This window comes from Lissotriton helveticus, chromosome 5_1 (genome assembly GCF_964261635.1).
Source record: "Lissotriton helveticus chromosome 5_1, aLisHel1.1, whole genome shotgun sequence".
NCBI lineage: Eukaryota > Metazoa > Chordata > Amphibia > Caudata > Salamandridae > Lissotriton > Lissotriton helveticus.
Genome location: NC_136065.1, coordinates 1,057,618,476 through 1,057,643,758, shown reverse-complemented (window position 1 = coordinate 1,057,643,758; position 25,283 = coordinate 1,057,618,476). Strand labels below are relative to the sequence as shown.

Genomic DNA, 25,283 nt, shown 5'->3' with positions numbered 1-25,283 from the left:
AACACAGGGATCCGTGCTGGGGAATGTAGTGTCCCGGTGTAGGCCTGAACAATGGAGACACTGGGACACGTGTAGTTGTGGTGGTGGCTAGTTTCTCACTGACCACGCCCAGGGCTCTGGGCTATTTATTCACAAGGGAGCGCAACCGCGCTCACGTCAGGGGCAAACCAAAGACCCTGCACGTCCCAGGGGGGGATGCACAGGAACCAGTGGGAGGGGGCGTGTGCTGCAGTGGTACGCCCCGCTGCAGCAACACTACAGGGAACACGGTGCTCGCTCTCATTAAAAGGGAGGAATAATTACTTTTAAAACATGGCAATTAATGCCTCGAGCCCGGGAGTGGGGGGGCGGGTGGGGGGCGGGGATTGAACGTGCCACTCAAAAAACATTACAAAGACGGGAAACCGTTACCAATAGCTTTTATGTAAAGATACACTCACACACCATGGCAGAGAAAAGTGGCAGCAGCAGCACCTCATCCACGCCTTGCCTGTCAGCCTCAGACACTCTGAGGGCGGTGTGAAGCCCCAGTCTGTGTCATTCATTAAGAATCCAAGTTTCGCTCATTTAAAACGTACAGCAGGGTGACAGTGGTCGGGTTCAGATTAGTGCGAGGCTGTCACACTGGATCTGAAGTGAACCAACCTTAAAAAGAGAAAAGTAAACAGCTGCCCCCACAGTAACCGTCAGTGTTGTCCATGCAAACCTCTGATAGGATACTCTTGCAAATGGTATGTTTCTGTCACCAAAACTTGAAATACATGGGTTCCAAGTAATTTAAGAGAAGCATGCACTCGCATGGACATGCCAGTGATGTCTGATTGTGAGGGTCAGATTTAAGATCTCAGTTGTACTCCACGGTTCTCGGGGAAAGTAAGTGTGAACGAGTTGTTGTTATCTAGGGAAGCATTTTCAGACATTACCTATTTCCATATGAACACCTTCAGCATTTCAAAGATTATTTCAAGTCTACAAACATTTTAATGACCTTCTTGAACATTGTTGTTCTAAGACGTCCCCGTCACAGCTCTTGGATTGATAAAGTCCCTTGTGGTAAAGGGTTTAACATCGTGTTTGTCATGACAGGTGTGCTCCAGGCCAGGAATGCCTGGACCACCCTTCCTTACCGGGCCGCTGCTAGGCCATACTGCATAATGATGCATAGGCCTGGTGCATCACACCCCCCTGTATGCGGTTGAAACAGGACTTATTCACTGCAACAAGTTACTCGAGAAACGCCACACAATCTGGCTCAGAAGAATAGTGAATTACTCCTTGGTCTTCCATGCACCAAACCCAGGGCACCTGCATGTGCAAACGAGGGCCTAAGCGCAGAAACCAGTGTGCCCTTCCAGTCTGTCCTGAGGCAAACAGCTGAATGAAGTGTGTTAATGCTCAGCTCCCAACAATGGCTTTTCTGACATACCTGAGGTACTTACAAACACCATTGGCCTACAAGTAAAGCAATGCATTAAGAATAAAAGAAGAAATATATAAGTTAACACCTCATCACTTGGAGTTTCCAGACACTTTTGCAGAACTAAGTTTCATCAATATAATCAAACATCCCTTCCTGGGTGGAGAATGTGCGGCTCTTCAATCTATTGAATGTTGTATATATGACCACAACCCAAAATCAACCTGCGTGGTCTCTTTCAAAAAGTACACACTACACAGTGGAGGGGCCTGGAAAGAAGGTGCGTGTGCAGCCACCTCTAGCATGCAATGTTTACCTAGCAAAATACCGAGCACCAACTGAAACAGAAGAGGAGGGAACATGCCTTTTGATCGTAAAAGGAGCCCTAACACGCACTCTTATTTACAATCCCCGTTACCCAAAGTACACACTAAAAGCCCGTTCCCTACTGCCATTGGCTTTTGGAGTGTAAAATACCCATTGCCGTTTGCCGGAATGCCAACCATAGTGTCCTGTGGTATACTCTGCTTCTTGGTACTGCCATACAGCGATTTCACGTTAAGAACACAATCCACAAAATATAAGGTGGGGAACTAAAAAAACCCTGCTGCCAATGATACCGCAGAGATGCCGGAATTTGGCTTCACTCTTCCTCCCGCTGCCTACCCAAAATGACCAAACCTCCTCCCGCCCTGCAGAGACATCAGGAAAAGGCTATTAGCAACAGTTTGCCTCCAACAGACATTGGCGACGAAAACGAGCTGTTTCCATAATTGTTGCATTTAAACCATGCCCTGCCAATCTCGGTCCTTCCACTAAAAGCACAGCTGGAGTGACTGTCCTAAAATGATCGAAGCCGCAGACCCAGCCCTCTCCCCACGCTGCCCACGTGCCCCACGCTGCCCGGTGGCCGGCCCACGGACACACGCCTCCTGCCGGAGGAACACTTTATTAATATAAATATGTTGCTAAAACAGCACGGGCAAAGGGTTGCTCTAAAGGAGCTACTTAAAGAAATAGAAAGAAAAATGGTTGAAATAGGGCGGTAATTGGTTCAATGGTTTGGGAAAAAACATTTACATTTGTCAGGACGCTGCCAGTAGGAAGGAAGGGCAGGGGGCCTTGCTCCTTGATACCTCAAACCATTACATTTAAGGAAGACATATCCCCAAACAGAGTAGGTAGCAAAATGCAAACAACAAACATGGATTAGACTCGTGGTTCTTCAAGAGGAAATGCAGTGAAAATAAAGAGTGAAATCACCCCGCAGCAGCCTCACCTTGCCATGCCTGCTAATTCGATGGGTTGACAGCGATGCTTACTGCGCGGCCTCACATTTTAGCACAGACTACTCTTTGTGGCTCGGTGCCTGTGCGCCCTTCTCCCGACTGCCTCCCGAGCCTGCAGGGCGAACCCATGGCCGCAGGGACAGCGATGCACTGGAGAACAGAGCTGTGTGCTGCTCCCCGAGCTTGCGTGGGCTGCAGCCGCTCGGAATCAATGCTCACACATCACACCGCATTAAAAGGGAGGAATATTTACTTTTAAAACATGGCAATTAATGCCTCGAGCCCGGGAGTGGGGGGGCGGGTGGGGGGCGGGGATTGAACGTGCCACTCAAAAAACATTACAAAGACGGGAAACCGTTACCAATAGCTTTTATGTAAAGATACACTCACACACCATGGCAGAGAAAAGTGGCAGCAGCAGCACCTCATCCACGCCTTGCCTGTCAGCCTCAGACACTCTGAGTGCGGTGTGAAGCCCCAGTCTGTGTCGGACTGCAGCGCAGGGTAATCTGGCTCCGACTTCCGGTTTGGCCGGCAATGCTTCCGGGTCACCGCAGGCAGCGCGGCGGCCCGCCCTGCACGGGGAAGGGAGGCAGCTTTCGAGGAGGACAGCACCTGGCCGCGAGCGCGTTCTCGTGCGCGTGGCCTTAACAAATCGGCGCGCGCGGCCAGTGCTGTCCTCCTGGGAAGCTGAGCCGTTAACAATAAGGTCTCTGGCGAGAGCGAGCTTCGCTCGCTTCTAGCCGAGACCTAAAAAGTGCCACTGCTTGACAGTTCTTAGAGACTACTGGAAATCTGTTTTTTTTTTTAATGAGCCAGGCAGCATGCACGGAGGTGCTATTGCCATTGACAGTAAATAGTAGAAAGATGGTTTCAGTACTGCTTAGACCTAGGGAAAGTAAAGTGGTTACTTCCTTTCAAAAAAACATTTTCAGTCTGGGTTGTATCCAAATATTTTTCGGTTCGCTTCAAAATACAATAAGTACATATCCTGATAAAAGTACTTCAAGGCAACAGGCAACTGACCCACTTCCTAGAGGAGAACAACCTCCTGGACTCGTCCCAATCCGGTTTCCGCAGTAACCACAGCACCGAAACTGCCCTCATCGCTGCCACCGACGACATCAGGGCCCTGCTGGGCAACGGCGAAACCGTGGCCCTCATCCTCCTGGACGTCTTGGCCGCCTTCGACACCGCCTGCCACCACACCCTACGCTCACGCCTCCACGACGCAGGGATCCACAATAAAACCCTGGACTGGATCACCTCCTTCCTCACCGGCAGAACCCAGAGAGTCCTCATCCCCCATTCCAGCCCGAAGCCACCAAGATCACCTGCGGCGTACCCCAAAGATCTTCCCTCAGCCCGACCCTTTTTAACATCTACATTGCACCGCTCGCCAACATCATCCGATCGCACGACCTCAACATCATCTCGAATGCCAACAACACCCAGCTGATCCTCTCCCTCACCAAGGACCCTGCCACCGCCAAAACCACAGTCCACGAAGGAATGAAGGCCGTCCCAGAATGGATGAAGAACAGTAGCCTGAAACTAACTCTGACAAGATGGTGGTCCTCATTCTCCACTCCACCCCCTCCGCCTCGGACGACTCCTGGTGGCGTACCACACTGGGAGCTGCACCAACACCCACCAACCATGCACGCAACCTGGGGTTCATCCTGGACTCAACACTATCAATGACCCAGCAAGTCAACGCCGTCTCCTCCTTCTGCTTCAACACCCTCCGCATGCTTCGCAAGATCTACAGATTGATCCCCACTGAAACCAGAAGGATGGTCACGCAAGCCCCTCGTCAGCAGCAGGCTGGACTATGGCAACGCCCTCTACGCGGGAACCACGGGCAAACTCCAGAGAAGACTTCAACACATACAGAACGCCTCCGCTTGCCTCATCCTCAACATCCCCCATCACAGCCATATCACTGCCCACCGAGAGACCTACACTGGCTCCCCGTCAACAAGAGGATCACCTTCAAGCTCCTCACTCACACTCACAAAGCACTCCACAACGCCGGACGAACATACCTCAACAAAAGACTGACATTCTACACCCCGAACTGCCAGGTTCGCTCCGCTGACTTCGCCACCGTTCCACGCATCCACCAAACAACCACCGACGGCAGATCTTTCTCTCACCTCACCGCCAAGACATGGAACATCCTCCCCATCCACCTGCATCAGACCCAGGACCTGCTGACCTTCAGGAGACTTCTCAAGACCTGGTTGTTCGAGCAGTAGCAGCATCCTCCCTCCCCCCTCAGCGCTCTGAGACCCTCACGGGTAAGTAGTGCGCTCTACAAGTGATTGATTGATTGATTGAAGGAGGAGCCTGCATGTTACAGTGACATGTACCACACAGTTGGAAATCGGTCACAATTGTGATTCAACGGTGCTAGTCATGGGGACAACTTTGTGGGATCAAACCCCAATAATTATCTGAACCCAATATTTTGAACACACCAATATTTATCTCAGAAATTCAGCACCAGCATCTCCAGTTGATCTAGCGGCTAGAGACTACACACCTTACCAGTATAATATAATTTTAGCAAAGTTAAACTGAACAAAACAAAGTAAAACATTGAAAGGGTAAAAGACTGAGTTCTAGGCCAAAATTAAGCAAAAGTCGAATTTAATACAGAATAGTTAAAATTGCGGTACAGAGAAAAAAGCACACATTTGCCAAAAAGGCTGAAATACAGAAGTGCAAAATAATTCAGAATCATAAAATGTATTAATCCCTAGTTAAAGTAGAATCTAAGCAGAATTCCAAGTGTCAAACTCATAAAGAGTACCAACACATCCCATAAAGAATCTAAGTCAAAGGAACATAGAAAAATAAAAGTATTCAGCAACAGCAGTCCTAATGACAGCTCTAAAATCTAACAGAACCAGACAGGAATAACCCTAAAGGAACCTTAATAGCTAAAACCCCAAACTATTTATACACAAATCACACTTTCGATTAATAGATTCTACAAATTCAGCATAGTATGATTATGGTCAGGGTTGCACTGGCAAAACAGAAACAATTACATAGTTTTCTGCTATATTAGCACTACCCCTTAAGATAAGAGAAACCTTCCTTCCGTCTCCGCCACAGCCCTCCAGGATCTGATCAACGCAAAGTGAAACATCCCTCTAAGAATTCCTCATACAATTTGAACATACTTCCAGCAGAAGCCCTTGAAAATATACTTTCCACAGAGATGAGGGGAGAGACGACTTGCAGTGGGACATTGACTGGGATGGGGAATGAAGAGGAGGAGCAAGTTGAACAGAAACAATTGCGATCACTTTCATCCTAAAGGAATCATTATTCCTTGCCCTAGTGACCGCCCACACATCTACAATCCAGGACCAGCCACCAACAAGAGTAGTTCTATGTTGAAATCATACACAATATTATGAAAGATAGTTGTTATGCACAGTTAGACACATGGTAAAATGAAAAGTGTACCTGTAACTGTGCCCTTGGTCTTGTTTTGGACCTGCTCTGGGATACTTGCGAGTGAGTTTCTTGCCTTAGCACCAAGAAAAAAGGAGACAAAACTGTATAAGATTGCATAGCCTTTGCATAAGACACAATATCAACATGAATTCAGAATTTAAAGCATACAGGCCCTTCTTTATCAACGGATTCCCCCTCAGACACAGAACGGGTCAGGGCCATTTTAACACAGAAGGCACCAGTTGGAAAAGCCTATATTGTCTAATCCACTAAGGTGGAGTGCATCACCTTTTGGATGGTGTGCTTTTGGTGACATTTCCTTTCAATTAGCTTTGGCCTGGTATGGATTAAGTATGAATTTCATCTGCCTTCCAATAACCATTTGTCTGGCAATATTTTTTTTTTTTAATCTATGTCTATGTGTCATATAAGTGTATTTAGCTTATCATGGATGCCATTTCCTTTACATTACAGGTTTAGTCTCGGTACAGTTTCCCTTACCTTGACAATTTGACTTTGTACCGTGTCCCTGCCTTTGAATTTTGTGTTGAAATGCCTTTTTCTTACAAACCCACCATTGTGAACACCTTAAGTACATACAGGTGCCCAAACAGCAGAGTATTTCTCCAATGTGACTTCTGGTGGGCCTGCATATTCTGTTTGTTTCACAAATGTCCTTTGTTTATTGGGCTGGTGTGGTTGTCCTTTAGTGACAATAAGAAAAAAAAATGAGTAAAATCTTCTTCATAGATTTTACTGGAGTATGCAAATGGCAGGAAGTCACAGGGTGTTTCAAATGATCTGCTTCTGCAATGAGTGCACCCGTTGCTGCGGATCATGATGCAGCTCACTTCCTGCATACATGGCTCTCTGATCTTTTTTATGTAAACCAATGATATTCATTTTTAACTCTACAAATATTTCGGAAAAATGACAAATGGCATATTCAAATCATTCCCTCAACTACACACCAAACTAATTTCCACTTCACTCTAAACATTATAAGTTGCAACTGAAAATGGTATGGCAATTTCAACTTCACCTACTATGGGGTCCTATGGATAACAGAAATCGGATTATTTGGCAGACTCTGAACTGAGGACACTGAGCCATTCATGAACATATGAAAAGAATCATGTAAGGCGCTTATTGGTCTGTTTGTAATTCCACACATTTGTAGTGTCTAGCCCCAAAGAACTCAGGCAGACACAGTATATTGTTAGCACGGACCTTCTTTATTGTGCGTCTTCACTCTTCAATTACTAACGGCTATCTGCTCCCCTGGTCTCCCAGCTCCTCCCTTTCCGCCCGCCCTCGTCCCTCACTCGGGCCGGTCCTAGTGCCTGACCAGTTTGGTCACTGGGCACTTTACAATCAACGTCATTACAACATTCATACAAACATGCACACCCAGCACTCCGCAACCCCAGCACCTGGTCATACTAGCTCACACCAAAATGACCAAGTGCCAGACAGAAGACAGCTCCTCAATCTGCACTCAGCATCACGCCCTCTGGATGCTGCACACACATTAGATTGAACATCTCTTGCACACAATAAAAGCGCCTACTGACAAGAGAACAAAACATCCAAAAACTGGTGTTGTCCAGTACTTCCATTTGTAACATAAATTCACATCAGCACACCAGAACAATGGTCCAAGGAACCACGATATGGATGTACCTACATTCTATATCTATGCCCACAGAAGGCAAAACAACCCAAACATTGTATCTTTTCAGCTGTATGCAACAGTGCATGGCTGCAGTACATGAATGGAGACACACACACACACACAATACAAGACAAATAACAATGTACTTTGCCTCCAGTACCATGCACCTGTCACATTCTCCTGTCTGTACACGATGACAGGCCCCAGAGCACATATATGGGAAACAAAACACACCACAGACCAACAACGAACATGTTAACTTAAAACTAGAATACCACACTTATTTAATTACCACACACAACCATGAACCAGTTAATAGAAACCAGGATACTACCCTTCCCCAAACTTCCTACTGTGACACAGTACTGCTCTTCCCCACATTTACAACGCTGGATACACAATAAGAAACGATGCTGCTTTTCCCCACATTCTTGTCACCATGAGCACTAACACTGAACGAGTGACAACAGCCACTTAAAAAGAAAAAACTGCTCTTCCTCTCATTCACAACACCAGATAAACATAATGTGGCAAGGTACTACTCATCGCCGCTTTCAGATCATCACAAGCACACGTTACAACAGGGGACTCAACACATTTTCTATAGATTTTCAGAAACAGAACATTCAACCAAAATATATCCCCAAATATAACACAAAAGGTTCACACAGATGAGTCAAAATAAATACATACATCCTATAGACCAACACCACAGTTTGCAGGAGGATATTCAAGTCTTCTCTAACATGCACAACAACAGAAAACAGGACAAAGCAACATACTTCACAGAAACCCACATTTCCCCGAATATTCTTGGACTGATAATTTCCATAAAAATCAGATACTGAAACTACTACCTCACACAGGCACACACCACCACCTCCAAAAGGGTACTGTTCTTTCTTCTTCAACCTGACACTCAAAAATTAACCATGTGTACCTAAAAGCACCAAAGTATGTACATTCACATGCATTAACACAAAAACCTTACCTTAGCATGAGAATTCATTCCACACTTAGTGCAGAAGCATTAAACCCTTGTACAGTCCCCAAGGCAAACAACAACAACTACTATGCATTTTTTTTAATTAACACTATCCATTTTTAACAGACCATCACGCTCACAAAAATAAAACGCCAAACATCTGCTATATCACCTGCTGGATTCACCTAATCTTTTTTTTCCATCCACACTTTTCAGGACTTAGTAGAAGAAACAAAACAATCACACAACATATTCTCTCTGTCATAACTCTAGTATTTGATGATTAAATGATAGCACAACAGCAGGCATTCGCAACATGGCAGGAACCACCAGAACTAAAAAAAAGAAACGAATCCCTTCCATTCTATAACTGATCTCTCCGAGTCTCACATCAAGGTCTTGTCAGAGTACGGTAATGCGAGATCCACAAATATTTTCTCACTCAAAAGACCCATTCCGAAGGTAAGTGTCTTTTATAGCACATTTTCTCCCTCCGCGCCAACAGCAAGCAACAGCAGCACTGTGTCCACATTAAACAGTACCAGCTCACAGGTAGTGTGTGCAATAATTCCAGGACACCTTGAAAGTACACAGGAGCCCACACCAATCTCTCCCTCACGCCCGTCTCTCTTTCAACATAAGCCACATATACTGCTTTAAACCTCTCTGGTTCCATCTGCCTGACTGTGGTTCTCCCGTACCCTCACAGACAATGCGCCACTCTCCACTGACATAAAGTCCATAAGGTCCAACTCCATTCCAGATAGGTCCCCAATTCCATTTCGGACAGTTCTCCCTTTTTCTGGCGAATCTATGCCATGTCTGATATAAACTCTAATAACAATAATGTTGTCCGCCCTTATCGTTCTTATCATTCCTAGAACTGAGAGAGTGTCAAGTCATTCAGATAAAAACTAGATATAACACCTGAAGCAGCACCCAGTCTGGGACAAGATTACACTTATCATAATGTGAAGGCCATCAAAAGAACATCCATTGATAATTCATCAAAAGTGTGTAGTCTGAATTGCCATCTCTTCATCTCACATTTTCTTTAGGATGTGTCTAAACCACTTCTTCTGGTGCTGGTAATCTGTATCAACATTCCTGAAACTATGTCAGAGGTTTTAATCCCTGATATTAATTTAGTATTTAAGCACCACCACTCGTCCCCTTAAGTAGAAAGAAACTCCACCCAGGTCACAGATGCAAATCGCAGATTCAGATGAGCACAACATCAGATTCCATGTCGAAGAAGAAGCCTCCAGCAAGACTCCTTGAGGCTCTGTGAAGCATTCCATTTTGCCGCCGTCAAAAACTGGCAGTAAGATTGAGTCCTTGCACAGATGCAATCTCCTAGCTCTTGGCCTTGTGCTCGAAATAGCTCATGAGATATTCCAAACAGACATCAAACCCTGTTGTCCAGGTATGCACACCACCTTCGAAACTCAGGTTTGTTATTTATTCATCTGCTCAAAACTAGCATAATGCTTAGGGATAGCACAGTGAGGGTGTAAGGGCTATAAAATGTGATGTTACAATTTTTACCTGTATTAACTGTTATTAAAAAGCTTAGCTGCTTTTTATTATCTTCTTTGATATTACCAATATTATGTGCACTAGAGCATGTCATTTTAAAATAAGTATTTTTAAATAAATATCTTGAAATACATAATTAACATTCGTTTAGATTACCATTCTCCGTCAGTAACTCAAAAGCATTGATACCACCTCATTTATATATTGGGTAGGGTTCTGTGGGGCTACAAAACCTGTTTTTCACATTCAGCGCTGGTGCATTGAACTAAGTTCACTTGTGTCACCCGGGGGTGTGAAAACAAGCCTTGTAGAGCTGAGCCAAAGACTCAGTTTACACAATACCTCCTTCACTGATGCTACACTTAATGTACACTCAGCAATGTTGACTAAGCCTTGCAAGTGCTACACAGCAGTCTGCACTACATTTAATTCCTCAGGCCAATGTAAACTCTCCATGAATGCCACGATTGTATCATAGTAGTCCATGCACCTTTCTGTCAGTTTATCATTCTTGCACGTCCTACTGTGCACTTTGAAAATATTACTTGTGCTGCTGATCAACAGCTACAGTCAACACAATAGCATTCAGTTAACCGTCAAAGTTAATACACCTTTGTACCTTCACTCTGCTCCTAAAATAAGGGTGTCACACTCAGGGTGGGCGATTATTCCAGAAAGATGGCCCACTGAACAGCAACCTCTGTGGCTTCTCCTGGCCAGATCGGAGTACTAGTCACCTTCCTTTGCTGCTCTACGCAACAGTGTAGGGCAGGAATGCACTGTATTTATCCAATATGGTCTATTCCTTCCCTTTTCTCCTGCACAGGCACAGTTTCGGCAGCCTAGCACCAATGCAGGCCCTGTTGGGGTGGTGCGTGATGGTGCAAAACTCACCATGAATGCTGCTCCCGCCCTGTGCAGCACTTCTCTCCTGGTGATCTTGGTGTCTACAAGCAGGAAAGGGAAGGACTGCCTTCCTGCCCAGTGGAATGCGAATCCAACCCATCCTGAAGCTGCTCTCAAGCTGTCTTATGCAGCTCCAGGATTGGTTGGAGCATGCTAACCCAGAGCTCATTTTGAGGCTGGGGGCCTTTGCCAGAAATCCCTTTACTGTTTCACAACCCTGGGATTGCTTGGTCTACAGTGCGCATGTCGGTCTGGCTAGCACAAGACAACCAGTCAATCTGACAAGTGCACTGGCAGGGCCAGTTGTCATCATGCATTCGCAGGATTCAGCCCCACCCCCTGCCCTCGAGCTTGTGCTGTACACAGTGCAAGCCGTTGGCAAAATAAAATGGCATTACCATTTATTTGTGTTTGCAAGCTGCGCATTCAGCAAGTAGGGCAATGCTCCTCCCCCCTTCAGGAGGAATCACCCCTGCCTGAGAGGCGTTTTTCCTGTTTCTATGTGTGCTGCAGAATGCAGTACACATGGAAAGAGGAATAAACGTGGAGAAATAAAGTTATTTCTACTTGTTACGCCGCACCTTGGGAGGCATAAGATTTTGGTGCATCCCCAGTTTTACATGGTTTTGTACGTCTTGGAAAGCTTCAAAATCCATGGGTTTTGCGTGGAAACACCCACTGCAACGCCCATAGAATGCTGATGGAGCGAGATTCAGAAATGTTTTTCATTTCAACTCGTGAAGTCACACTTCCATAAATAAAAATAATAAGGCTAACAATTGTGCTGTATGTGTCTTAATTCAACCTAGTTTTAAGTTACAATACACATGAATACATATGGGGTATTAACATGTGTGCTCATATTCGTGCTTTATGTTGCATTTCCTTGTTTGAGAAAATAATAAATTAATCGTGTCTATTGTCATGTTACAAATTAACTGCAGCTGTTTTAGAATAAATGGCATGTGCTTATTTTGCTTCCCTGTCTATGTGGTGTCACTCTATTCTCTATAGGTGCATAAAGAACCCTGCTGGATTAAACGAAGAATGGTAGATATAAAATGCTGCTTTATTTGTACGCTATTAGCTAGGTAATTTAGACTAATGGGTTAATCATTAGCAATGGAGGGTGGCAACAGAACAAACTATATTACTTGCATTAATTATTCTTTTGTGTTTGTTTATATGATAGTTAATGAAAAAGGTTTTGGGCCTAGTGAATTTCCATGCTTGCAAAAATCTGCTTGGAGCCAGAGTGAGTCCATGTTGGCAGCGTTTTCCTCCTGTCCTGAAGCAAATTTGTCGTGCTGAGATGACATTCTCTTGTTCGAACAAGGCCAAGGCCAGGAACCGGCAATAAGGCTTGAAACAACCATGTATCCAAGGAAGCCAAAAACTTTACTTGTATAGAATGTTGCGAACTGGAGGAAGCTGCGTTGTTCGAAAACTAGAGACAATGGTCTCTAAGAACGTGACGGAACTGTGATTCTAAAATGTGGTGACACGTCGCCTGCCACTTTTGAACCAATGGGACTCCGATTTCAGCAGAGAAGAATACAATTTCTTAGATTAGCTTAGCGTAGAAAGGTATAAAAACTCTTGCCCCGTGGGAGAGTTATGCTTCTCTTTGCGGACCTTTCGATGTGGGCGTTGTGCTATTGGACTTTCCTTGGAGCACGTAAGGGCCTTCAAAAGACTTTATTCTTTATTCTTTAATTCTTTAATTCTTTATCATAACTTAGCATTAGTTAGGGACTTAGGTTTTGAAAAATGCTAAACTGATAATTTCTATTTGCAATAATATTTTTATTCATAATAAAACTGTGATAACCATTTGCAATTATTCAAATAAAAATGCTTTAATAACATTTCTAATACATTTTCCAAATGAGTAGCTAATAAAAATCTTACTTTGGAAAACAAGCTGGTCTTGTTATTTCATGAAGTTTAGGTTACTTATAGCTAGATCTTATCGCCACAGTGGCTTAATTAGCTTGTAGGGTTGTAAAGTGTGATGAATTCATTTACCATGGTTGTATATAAATGTACATAATTTTGTGAATAGGTTAATTAGGTCACATGATTCAGTTGGTTATAATATGTCATGTTAGATTTATGGGCCTTATGAGTGTTTATTGATTGATTGTATATATAGTAGAGTTGGGTAGCGTAGTTTATGACATATTTTCAATAGCCCGCTGGATCAATGCTTCCCGAGTGCAGAGTAAGGCAACACAGAGATCAGCACTGCCTTGTCTTACTCCATATGTATGAGGCCATTCAAAGCCATTTGCTTGGCATCATAGATTTTAAGGTTTGCGCTGCTGAAGCATCACAGAAATAATAATAATCCACATTTGTAAAGCGCACAATCACCCGTTAGGGTCTCTAGGCGCTGGGGGCCGTCGGGAAGATTAAGCAAGCTATTGCCCAGAGTCACATGCTGCTGGGCTAACCTGCCGCCGGAGCCGGGGATCGAACCGTGATCCCCAGATTCCAGCGTCAGTCGCCCTAGCCGCGGGGCCACACCTCTTCCACAGAAAGAGATGCTCCAGGCGGTGCAAGGGGCTCATAAATATGCCCATAGATGTCTTCCAAGAGCTTGCCGTCATTGTTGACTGCCTAACATCCTGCAACCTTCTGCCTTACACCCACCTACATCCCCAAGGTACGCCAGTCCAGCAACCAGTGCTGATGTCATCAGCTGCTAAATTGGGGCTGCCAGTACCAGACTACTCCTGCTTTGTGTAGGACTTCTCTCCAACTGCAGAGATTCCTACTCTCTCACAAACAGTTCCTTCCGGCCACCTGGGTCCTGCAGCTTCTCCATTCAGGTCAAAATACTGTTGATTGAGAGTATGGTCTTCACACTAGAGCTGGAGCCATTAGAGCAACACAGTGTAAGCTCTTTATTTCATGTTAGTCCTTAATCAACACTACTGCCTCGTTTGCTCGTATCAGTTCTCCAATACTCCTTCAACTGCAATTAACTTCACAGCTAGCCATGATACACACACACACACCAGCATACCATGCATCATCATATTCTCTCAGTATCCACACTCAACATTCCACAGCATGCTCACTCAGTCTATGCATGCATAGACATGCCAATACTCGACAACGATCAATAGCACAATGAGAAGCCCTATTTAGACATCAGGTGTCACTTCTGAAAGTCTGACACATTCAGTACAACTCGGGATATTTGAACCACCCCTTTGGCAGTCGTAGCAAGCATCTTAGTATCAATAGCACCCTTGAATATATTATTGTTAACGCAAAGAGTTAGCTGAGGAAATTGTGCACCCTCCATGATTCCTTTTTATGTCCTCACGAGTCTTCATCCAGAGCATGCTTCCTAGCCCCCATGTCTTCTTATCCTATGCCTTACACCTCTCCACTAACCCAGCAGGGCCACCATGCCATTTTTGCGCAAGGCTCATTCCAGTGTTCTTTCATGCTGCCATTGCCTTTTTGGCTCCCTCATTCATCTTGTATCCTGCCTCATGTTCTTTCCTACCTGTGAATTTTACATGCACGTCAAGCACCTGCCTATCCCTTTGACTGGCTATACCTCCACGACCTCCTTACCTTTGCACCCTGGATCTCCTTGCCTGTGTCCCAACCTCCTCCTTGCAAACGTGCTTCGACCTGTCTGTGCATGTGTGTGTGCCCTATGCTTCCTTCTCCATGTTGTTGTATTTTCTATTTTGAATGACTTCGTTTATGTAGTGGCATTTATAATCAAGATAGAAATATTCCAACAAATGTCCAAGAGAACAGAATATGACAAGTTTATTTTACGGGCCTTGAAACCTGAACTGAACACAGATGCCAAGTCACCATGTTCACACCTGCAGCGTCTTCCGCAGCCCTGGAGCATACGAATTAAATCAGCCATGCCGGGGTTGCAGTCAAATGCTTCTTTATTCGTCAGCATACACCCACACATCGCGCATTATCTCCTGCTCAACATTAACCACACCCTAACACCTCTCAGCATATCACATGTTTCATCTCCAGAGTCTGCCCAGGACCAAGAGGGTCCTAGAGCACATAACATCAATATGCTACAAAGTCTAGGTTTGTATATAGCACAAATACACATGATTTACATATATCACATGTATGGAAAGTAGCAATTGTTTTTGAATTATGAAAATAATTATAGCAATAAACTGAATAGCAGCATTGTATTATTTATATAAAACAAATTTTGTAGTTGGGATCTGGAAAATCACAGTGTTTTTCAAATCTTGCTGAAGCAAGTAGACTCTTGACCATTGCAAAAAGGTTGAATTCCAAAGTGAAACTTTTAAGACAGTAATGAAGGATGTCTGCGAATGTTTCTCATAACATACGATGAACAGATTTTGTTTGTTGCACATCTTGTCTATGATGTAAATGTAAGTTGAAACATTAACTCTAGCACAGAGCTCAGTTGTTTGCAAAATTATTAATTGTAAATGTGTATATATAGCACTTACGATACCTGACGAGGCATTGAAGTGCTTCTTCGCCCAGTAGCACAAATGCCATAAAATAGTGTTTAAATCCTGATTAGACATCATGTTGCGGAGGGGCGTGGCTTAGCGCCCGGCGAGGACGGCGGCTCTTATGTGAGCGCTCCAGGTCCCCGGGGGTTTTTGCCTTCTTTTTCCACTCCTTTCCGCCTGCAAAGAGGCTCTTCGTGCACCGGAGGCTGCCGACGTCAGTGTGCTTCTTGTGACAGCTCTGCTACGTGGCGCAATGCTTTTTTTCGCTGATTTGTAGCGGACGCGGCTGACTGAAAGTCGCGTCCGCCATTTTGTTTCCAGCTGTCGCGTACTGCGGCGCTCTTGTTTCCAGCGATGCGCACACTCCATGGAGCTCCTCACGCCCACCGCTTCACCTGGTGAGATGTTTTCTGCATTTTGGCCCAAACGTTGCTGAACTCTACCATATGTCACCATTTCTCATTTTTATAAGCTCTCAGCTAGTCCCATTCACGTTTGCTTAACCTGGGCGGCCATTTTAGGGCACTGGTGCCTCCTTTACCTCAAGTGACTCGGACGCACTTTTCAGCGCATTCTACTTTCCTTCACTCCACTGCGCTCCACTTTTCACTGATGGCTACTACTTCGAACTGTATTCTGCGCAGTTCCTGCACGTTTTTTCTACATGCTCCTCTTTATTCATGAGGTTCATCTCCTAATGGATTTTCTCTGCTCTATACTGGCCCGTTTTTCTTTTTCCACACGCTGAGGTGATTTCATGTCTTCATCATTGGGGTACTAGCTTTTTCCACGTTCTGATTGCTGCCCCTTCAGCTGCTTCTATCTTGGACACTCCTGACTCTTGCGCAGGTAGCCTCCTTTTTCCTGCGCACCTGCCTGTCAGCTTTCTGTCACCAGCTCCTGTGTCCAGCTCCAGTGGTCGGTGGGCACACGGTGCCTATTTTCAAACTCTATTTCTCCTCCTCAGCACCCCCTTCTTATGGAACGCAAGGAACATTCACGCACTCCCAAAACCTCACGAGGTGTCTTCATTAAAAACTCTAAAGTTTTCTCAGCCTTAGCGCACCTTGAAAGTTCTCAAGCGCTTGCGGATCAGATGTCGCAGTCCAGCACAGAGGGGTCTGCCCAACCCTCAGGCAAAGCAGCGCTTAAGCGCCTTAAAAAAGCTCCTCCGTCACCACCTGGATCCACTTCGACTGTCTCCATGGAGCTCTTGTTAGAGGAAATTCGTGCTCTTAAACCCTTCATGGAGGACACCAACTCCAAGCTGCAGGTTCTTACCGATAATTGGTCTCAGATGGAAGCCAGGGTAACAACAGTGGAACATTCTTTGACTTCACTTCAGGAATCTTCTTCCAAAGTCTCTCACATGCAGTCCCAGATTTCTTCTCTTCAAAAGCAAGTCGAAGAGTTGGAGAACCGAAACAGACGCAATAATCTCCGTCTTTACGGCCTGGAGGAGAATTGCGAAGGGTCTGATCCCATCGCCTTTTTCAAATCATTTTTACCCAAACTTCTTCATCTGCCTGAGGGTACCATGCTTAATATTCAACGAGCACATAGGTTGGGCCGTCTCCCCTCTACTTCCTCTCCTTCTTCACGGCCGAGGGGTGTCATCATGTACTTCCTCGAATACACTGACCTTCTCAAAGTCATCTCAGCGGCCCGTGCCTCTCCTCGTCTACAATGGTCAGGATCCACCCTCTTCTTTGCACAGGATTACGCCAAAGCCACAGCCAGTCGTCGCAAAGCCTTTTTAGATATGCGTCCAGAGCTGCGAGCTATTGGAGCCAGATACGGCCTTTTTCATCCTTGCCTGTTCAGAGTGACTCACAACAACAAGACCACGACCTACGAGGATCCTGTTCGTCTCAGAAGTTTTTTGAATGCTGCACAGTCGTCTGACATGGACTTTTCTGCCACCTCATCAGCTTTTCCCCCATGAGCCTTGTTATTATGGCTTCATTGTCTTCCTCCCTTTCCATGTTTAATGGTTGATGTTTTCTGTTTTACAGTTTGCCTCTCCTAGGCACCTTGATATCTTCCATTTCTGTGTTCCCCTTTAACTCTTTCTTCCCTCTCTTACATCCTTGTTGGTTGGACAGGTACCCTTCCTTAGTGTTTTTCTATGTTCTCTTCCTTTGCACCGTTGATTTATCTTGTTTCTCTCTTCTTCCCGTTATTCCTTTACACCTTTTTATCTTCTAACGTTGTGCTGTTTTCTTCCGTTTTCAGCAGTCTTACTCATTTTTATTTTTCCTTCCTCTTTTTTGCAGGTTTACAATATGTATGGCGTCTCCCCCTCGACTTGTTGGTTCGCTTGCATTGGACGCTTGCTTCCTTTGCCTGGCGCTCCCCCCTCATTCTTTCTTCTCGTCTCCTGTCCCTAGTGATCACTCCTCCCCGCCTCTACCCTTCGTAAGTATGTTTTCCCCTTTTTCCCGATTGTTCACTTTCCTTATTCTGACTTTTTCTTCCTCAAGTTCACTAATTTCCTTTTTTCCACAGGTGTCTCTCTTTCTTCTTTCTCGACGACTCCTCTTCTATCATTTCCTCACTATCTTTCTTGCTATTTTATGGTCTACCTTCTCATGTTTCTCCTATCAACTGCTCTTTTCTCTCTCTCTTCTGCTCTTTTCTCTTCTTCATTACCCTTCTCTTTCCCGTTCTATTGCATTGCCTTTCGTTCTCTTTTTCATTCTCTCTGGCTTTCTTCTTCTTCTGGGTTCTTACTGCATCTTCCTTCTACCTCATGGCCTTTTTTTCCTTTCTTATTTGCTATGTCTTTGAAAGTTATTACATGGAATGTTAGGGGTGTTAATTCCCCCATCAAACGACAGAGAATTTTGTCTCACCTTGCCCGTTTGAATGTGGATATTGCTTTTTTGCAAGAAACCCATTTATCTGCTGAAGAATCTGTTAAATTGAAAAGAAGTTGGGTGGGCGATGTTTACTACTCTCCTGGGGATGGTAAACGCAATGGTGTTGCTATTTTATGTCACAAAGCTCTTTCTCACTCCCTGCTTGTTCAAGAGTCGGATGTTGAGGGCCGATGGGTATATGCCAAACTCTCTATTAAGAATGTTCCAATTTCTCTCCTCAATGTCTATGCCCCTACCACTGGCGATCCCGCTTTCTGGCACTCATTCTCCCAGCACATCACCAGATTCATCGATGATAATTTCATACTGGCTGGCGATTGTAATCAGCCCCTAGACCCCTTTCTCGATCGGAACTCCAAAGCACATTTCATCCCCAACAAATCTCATAAATCCTTTTCTCAAGCTATCTCACAACACAAACTCACAGATGCTTGGCGCCTTTGTAATCCTGACCTTCAGGAATTTACTTTCTATTCTCCATGCCACCATTCCCAATCTCGAATTGATTATGTTTTTGTTACCCACAACATTGCCCAAACTCTCACTCAAGCCGAAATTGGTCCGATTTTACTCTCTGACCATGCCCCTACATCAGTTCAATTGGATATTTTACCCAAATCGACAGGTCCCAAACGCTGGCGTTTCAACAATTCCCTCCTCTTGGACCCTAAGTTCACTACCTCCTTCACCTCCTTTTCCCACGAGTTTTTCTCCCTTAATGATACTTCCCCTGTCCCCAAACACACCATTTGGGATGCCTATAAGGCGTCGGCAAGAGATTTCATTATCCGCTTTGTTTCTAAAAAGCGTAGAGCTGCTCGCGATTTTACCAAGGCTATCCTTCTGGATATTAAGAAATTGGAGCATTCTTATTTTACTTCTCGCTCACAGCAAACTCTAACCGCCCTGGTTAATGCTAAGATGAAGTTTAACAAACAATCTACGGACGATGCATCTCTGTATTTACTAAAATCTAGTGCCAAGTTCTATGGTGGCAAAAATAAAGCAGGCAAGATCTTAGCCAACTATCTCAAGGTGAAACACAATAAATTAAATATTGAATCAATCTATGATGCCAACTCGAATCTCAAACACACTGATGCAGACATCCTTACTGAATTCTCTACCTTCTACAAGACATTGTATTCTTCTGAAACTCAGCCCTCTTCCCACTCTTTAGATACGTTTTTTTCCTCCATTCAAAAACCATCTCACTTTCCACTTGACCTTTCTCACTTAGAACTTGCTATGTCCCAACAAGAACTACTTAAAGCACTTCAAACCCTCCAGAAAGACAAGGCCCCTGGGCCGGACGGCTTCACAGTAGAATTTTTTCTTCATTTTTCAAAACTCCTTATCCCTAGACTTCATTCCCTTATTGGTACTTTCCTTTCCCTAGGTTCCTCCTCGGGCTCTTTTTCGGATGCCCATATTTGCCTCATCCCCAAGGAGGGGAAAGATCCTCAACACTGCAAGAATTATAGGCCAATCTCTCTGGTCAATATTGACTACAAAATTTTTGCAAAGTCTCTTGCGGCGCGTCTCGACCTTCTTCTCCCAGACCTCTTGGGCGAGGAACAGTCGGGCTTTGTCAAGGGTCGTTACATCACTGACAACACCAGACTCCTTTTCAATATTCTTTCTCAATCTCGCCTTTTGCCCCATCCCCTTGCGGCCATAGCCCTGGATGCCGAAAAGGCGTTTGATAGGGTCGAATGGACTTATCTCTTTCACACCCTACGCTGGTTTGGTTTCGGTCCTGTTTTTATATCCTTAATTTCCCTCCTTTATTCCCATCCGCGCGCAGCGGTTTGTGCTAATGGTCAAATATCTTCCTTTTTTGATCTAAACAGAGGTGTTCGCCAAGGTTGTCCCCTAGCTCCCTTTCTTTTTAACCTGGCTTTAGAACCCTTCCTCTCCAAACTCCGTCAACATCCCTCCATCCATGGTTTTCAATTGTCAGATTCCCACATCAAATTAGCTGCTTATGCAGATGACATTTTGCTCTTTGTCTCCAACCCGTCCGTTTCCATTCCTGCCTTTCTCAGTGAAGTCCATGCCTATTCCCAAATATCTGGCTATAAACTTAATCATGACAAATGCGAGATCCTCCCCCTGACTAAATTCACTTTTCAACCCGATTTTGCCGCCTCTAATTTCACCTGGAAACCCTCCAATATCAAGTACTTGGGAATGCATATCACCCCTACCATCCCAGACACTATTTCTCTATGCATGTCCAAATGCATTCAGAAATTAACGGATCTCACTTCCAAGTGGCATCCCCTTTACCTATCCTGGTGGGGTCGCCTTGACACTATAAAAATGATGCTATCTCCCATTGTTCTTTATACCCTCTCCAACATTCCGGTCCCTATCCCCGCCAAATTTTTCAAAAAGATCAATTCTATTCTAATGTCCTTTCTCTGGAGTAAAAAGAAACCAAGAATGTCTTTAGTGCGTCTGATTCGTCCTAAAACTGAGGGTGGGGTTAATTTTCCTGACTTCCCAGCCTATCACAAGGCGTTCCAACTGAAGCAGGCTTCTTGGTGGCTACAAGATCCTGAGACCTCGTGCCCTCTATGGACCAAGATTGAACGCCTCCTTCTTTCTCCCTTTTCCTTTGCTGAATACCTCTCCTTCTCCCGTAAACCCACTTCTATCTCTACCCCGATTCACAAGTTTACCACTAAATTACTCCTCTCTTCCACACACTCCCCTCCTCTTACCATTGCTGCTTTTCTCTCCTCCCCCATATGGCATAACACGTCTTTACTCATACGTGCCAGACCCTTCTTTTGGAAGATTTGGCATTCTCGAGGCCTTCGGTGGATCTCCCAACTCTTTTCTCACTCCTCTTTCCTATCTTTTGACACCCTTTGTTCCCTCTATGACGTACCCACTTCCTTTGCACGCAAATATCAGACGCTTAAAGATGCTGTCCTTACGCAATACTCTGCCCTCTCCCGGCCTTGCCCTCCTCCTCCCTCTTCCACTCCCATTTCCACACTTCATTCCCTCTTACGCACTTCACCAAAAGCTGCTGTTATTTACAGATACCTTCACGTTGGTGAGTCTCCAAGACCTAAATCTAAAGTGGAGGAGTCCTGGGAACATGATTTATCTGTCTCTTGGTCGGTTTCCTTCTGGGACAAACTCTGGACCAAACTTCGCAAATCCTCCAGAGCAGCAACACTCACTCAGACTCTGTTTTTTATTTACAATAGACTCCTCTTCACCCCCTGTGACCTTCACAAACGCTTTTCTAATACTCCCCACACATGCTGGTCTTGTTTATCACCACAAGCTGATTTATTTCATATGTTATTTTTATGCATTCCTGTTCATACATTTTGGCTACAGGTTTGGGCTCAAATTAACTCAATTTTCCGCACTACTATTCCCTTTTCCCACACACATGTTTTTATGGGAAGCCTTTCCCCTTGTTGGGATGATGTTGATCTCAAGCCTCGGATTGTTGATCTCTTACTTGCCGCTGCCTTCCAACAGATAACAGTCAATTGGAAAGACTTCTCCAAAATTTCCTTCAAGGCGTGGTGGTTCAATGTGTGCCACAACCACCGACTCGATACTGCTTATGTTTTCCCGGCTTGTCTGGCCACTAAACGTATGGACTTATGGACTCCCGTTACACTTTATTTGGACTCGTGTAGTAAACGCTTGTTTCACCCTCTCCCTCCACAACAGGAAGTCCCTAAACCGCCTTAGTCCCCGATACATTCCACTTATTCTTCATTGTACCATTTTGTTTGATACTTTATCGTGTTTTCATGCCTGTTTTGTTTCATGCTTAACATGTTATCTCAATGCCTTTTTCCCTTTTCTTATCTTGCACTCCGATTTCTTTTATTATACTGCTTGCTTTTGTATGTTCGTTTTATTTTGCTAGAGTTTTCACCTTGATATCATATTGTACTCAGTTTTGACACCTGGTTTTCTCCTTTGTTATCATCAATAAAATTTTCTTGAACTTTAGACATCATGTTGCGGTCTGGTATTTGGCCCAAAAATGTTGCCAAGGCATTTTGCACTTTAGATGCTGAAGTTAGATGTCTGAGATTCAAGGTCCATGTTCCAGTGATTCCTTACACATTTGTGGCAAGTTGTTTTAAATGTTTCCTCTTAGGCGATTGTCTGCCACAGATTAATAGTGTATAGAACAATTCATGGAGCAATACTTCTCTTACTGATCAACAAGGTCCACGGTTCTATTTTTTAACTGGCCACAAAAGGGTTGTGTTAGAGCTCTTTATTTAGACAGAGGAGACCACTTTCTGGAGCCTTTAATCTTTGTCTTTTGTCCTGGGGAATTTTTCTCTGTTGCCACTGCTCTCTGGCCCTTTGAACCTTGGACCTGTGGCTTCTGATTCGTGCCTGGGAACTCTATCTAGGGGCTAGTGGATCTGACTCCTTACCCAGGCTGGAAACCTGGGGTGTTTTCTTCCATTAGGTAAATGTGACCAACAAAAAGAAAAGTAAAATGAAATTTCTGTTGCAATTGCTGTTACATTTTGGAAATTATTTTCCTTTATGCTATACTGCAACGGTTTCTTGTCCTAAGGTGTTAGATTCAACTTGCCAAGTAACAGAACAAATAAGCAGAAACTCATAGTTGTCTTCAATTGTCTTCTATAATGCAAATAAATGAATCGAATAAATGTAAGTAACTCCATGAGTGTCTTGGTTGAAAGAAATGTCCATTGTGGCCCCAGTTGCCAAATAAACTCTCTGTTTAAGTAAACATCATGCATTTCATTCACGCACCCTTTCCACATACATTAAGACTAGTTTTAAGACGCCAGCTGATCTTGTCTGGGAAGTTTGTATCAACAACGGTAGGCTTCATGTGATAGATGTGCAAATGTTAAAGGAATGTATGTGCTACAAGTGGTTTGAATTTGGTCTTAGCTTTTTAAATACAGAGTCACTCTAATCAAGCCCATTTCCGACCTACAAATTAGAAAAAATATGGTATGGAATGTACTTTTGAATTCTTTTTTTCTAAATTGTTCATAAATCAAGTGACTGCATACATCAAAGGTTTTTAAGTCTATTTTGGTGTGCGGTTTATTAAAAGATTTACACATACAAGCTCAAAGCGGAAATAAGCGAATTCTTTTGCAATAGTTTTATTTTGACTTGAAAGCCAGGACTGGGTTTTAATTAAGGGCAGAATTAGTGGGGTTGTGCCACGTCATCTTCTTGATTCATGTCAAAATAAATGCATTTTTTTTCCTCTGTGTCCTTTTCTGCATCAAGGAAGACATGGTTGATGTTGTCATAGAAATAGAAAGGAATGTTTGGTATTTTATTGTTTCAAGTTGAAAACCATGATCAGCTAAAGGGTGTATTTTATGTGCTGTACGTTAGAGAAGTCGAATTTATTGTGATTTTAGTGCGCAAATCAAATAGGCAATTTCTAATTAGTAAATGCGTCGCAGGATTGTTCAGAAGATCTCTGCTGATTGATTGGTTTTGTATTTTGATTCTGTGTCTTTATTATTGTTGCTGTTCCTCGAATAAATGCGAGGTATTTAACGCGTACATGTGGATGGTTGGCAAATTCAGCCATGAGTGGATGTTGAGCCTTTAAAAATGCCAGGGTAGACAGATCTCTCCATTCCCTGGGACGCATTGATAGATGTCTAGAAACGAAGAGGCGCAGCGGTTTTCTAGCAAAGTCCTAAATAATGCAGAAAAAATAAAAGACAAGAAAGAGAATAGCTTTCCAAACGCATATTTTATGTTCCAATAGAGTTTTGAACCAAAAGCACCATCCTGGTAAGGTTACCACGCCAAATTCGAAGACGGGCAGTGTACCTGAATGGAGAAGCCTTTGGAATGTGGAGAAAGCCAACAGAGGTTACCCTAAACCACATCACAATGTGCCGCATGCAGATATCTTAACACGTGTCCCGTACTGCTCCTTGACTGCGCGACTAGTGGACCTCCTTGGCCAAATGCCCACTGTGCAAATTAATGCTTCAGCCATTTTGAACAGGGATCACACTTTCTGTACAACACAAGCAGAAAACTGTGCTCCTTTTAGTCTTTTTGGTGCTTCAAGGTCTCGCTGCCACTTCCCATGCTGGCCAGTACCCTTTGCGGGTAAGTGAAGCTTGTGCTGCTGCTGTCGGTGTGTTATCTCTTTTAGGCGTATTGTGAAACCCTTTTCACTACTCCAATACTAATGTGATTGACTTTGTCAATGCTCATATACTCTTGCAGATGTTTGCAGTGTACCTATACTTTCATGCATGTATAGAGATTGTAAAACTAATACTCAGGAGACAGCTATGTAAAATCGGCAAAGGTGAGTTTCTGGCACGAGTTATAGTTATTTTAGAGCACAAGTTATAATTTCTTGAGATAACTCTATCTATGGGGCCAATTCACAGAACTAATCTGAGACAAAATCCTAAACGTACTACTTTTGGTATTCACAGAAGGCACTTACGATTTTTGTAATTCACAGAATGCACTTACGACTCCTAACTTTACATCCGCACTCTGGACAGAATTTCCACACCCGGAACGTACTCTCTGCACCCGGACCGTACTCTAAGGCTAGAGCCGTACTCTCCGGCTCGAGCCGT

The 25,283-nt window shown here is 44.2% G+C and overlaps 1 protein-coding gene across 3 annotated transcripts in view; it reads right to left on the bottom strand.

The window, feature by feature from the left end:
* Positions 1 to 25,283, bottom strand: part of LOC144755103 (prominin-1-A-like) — a 499,448-nt gene that overhangs the window by 91,932 nt on the left and 382,233 nt on the right. For all 3 annotated transcript variants that reach the window (XR_013594841.1, XR_013594842.1, XM_078643612.1), the window contains exon 10: positions 6,190 to 6,253. Coding sequence is in view for 1 of the 3 variants with exons in the window: in XM_078643612.1 (XP_078499738.1) it covers positions 6,190 to 6,253 (64 nt within the window). In the remaining 2 variants the exon portion in view is untranslated. The remainder of the gene's footprint in view (positions 1 to 6,189; positions 6,254 to 25,283) is intronic.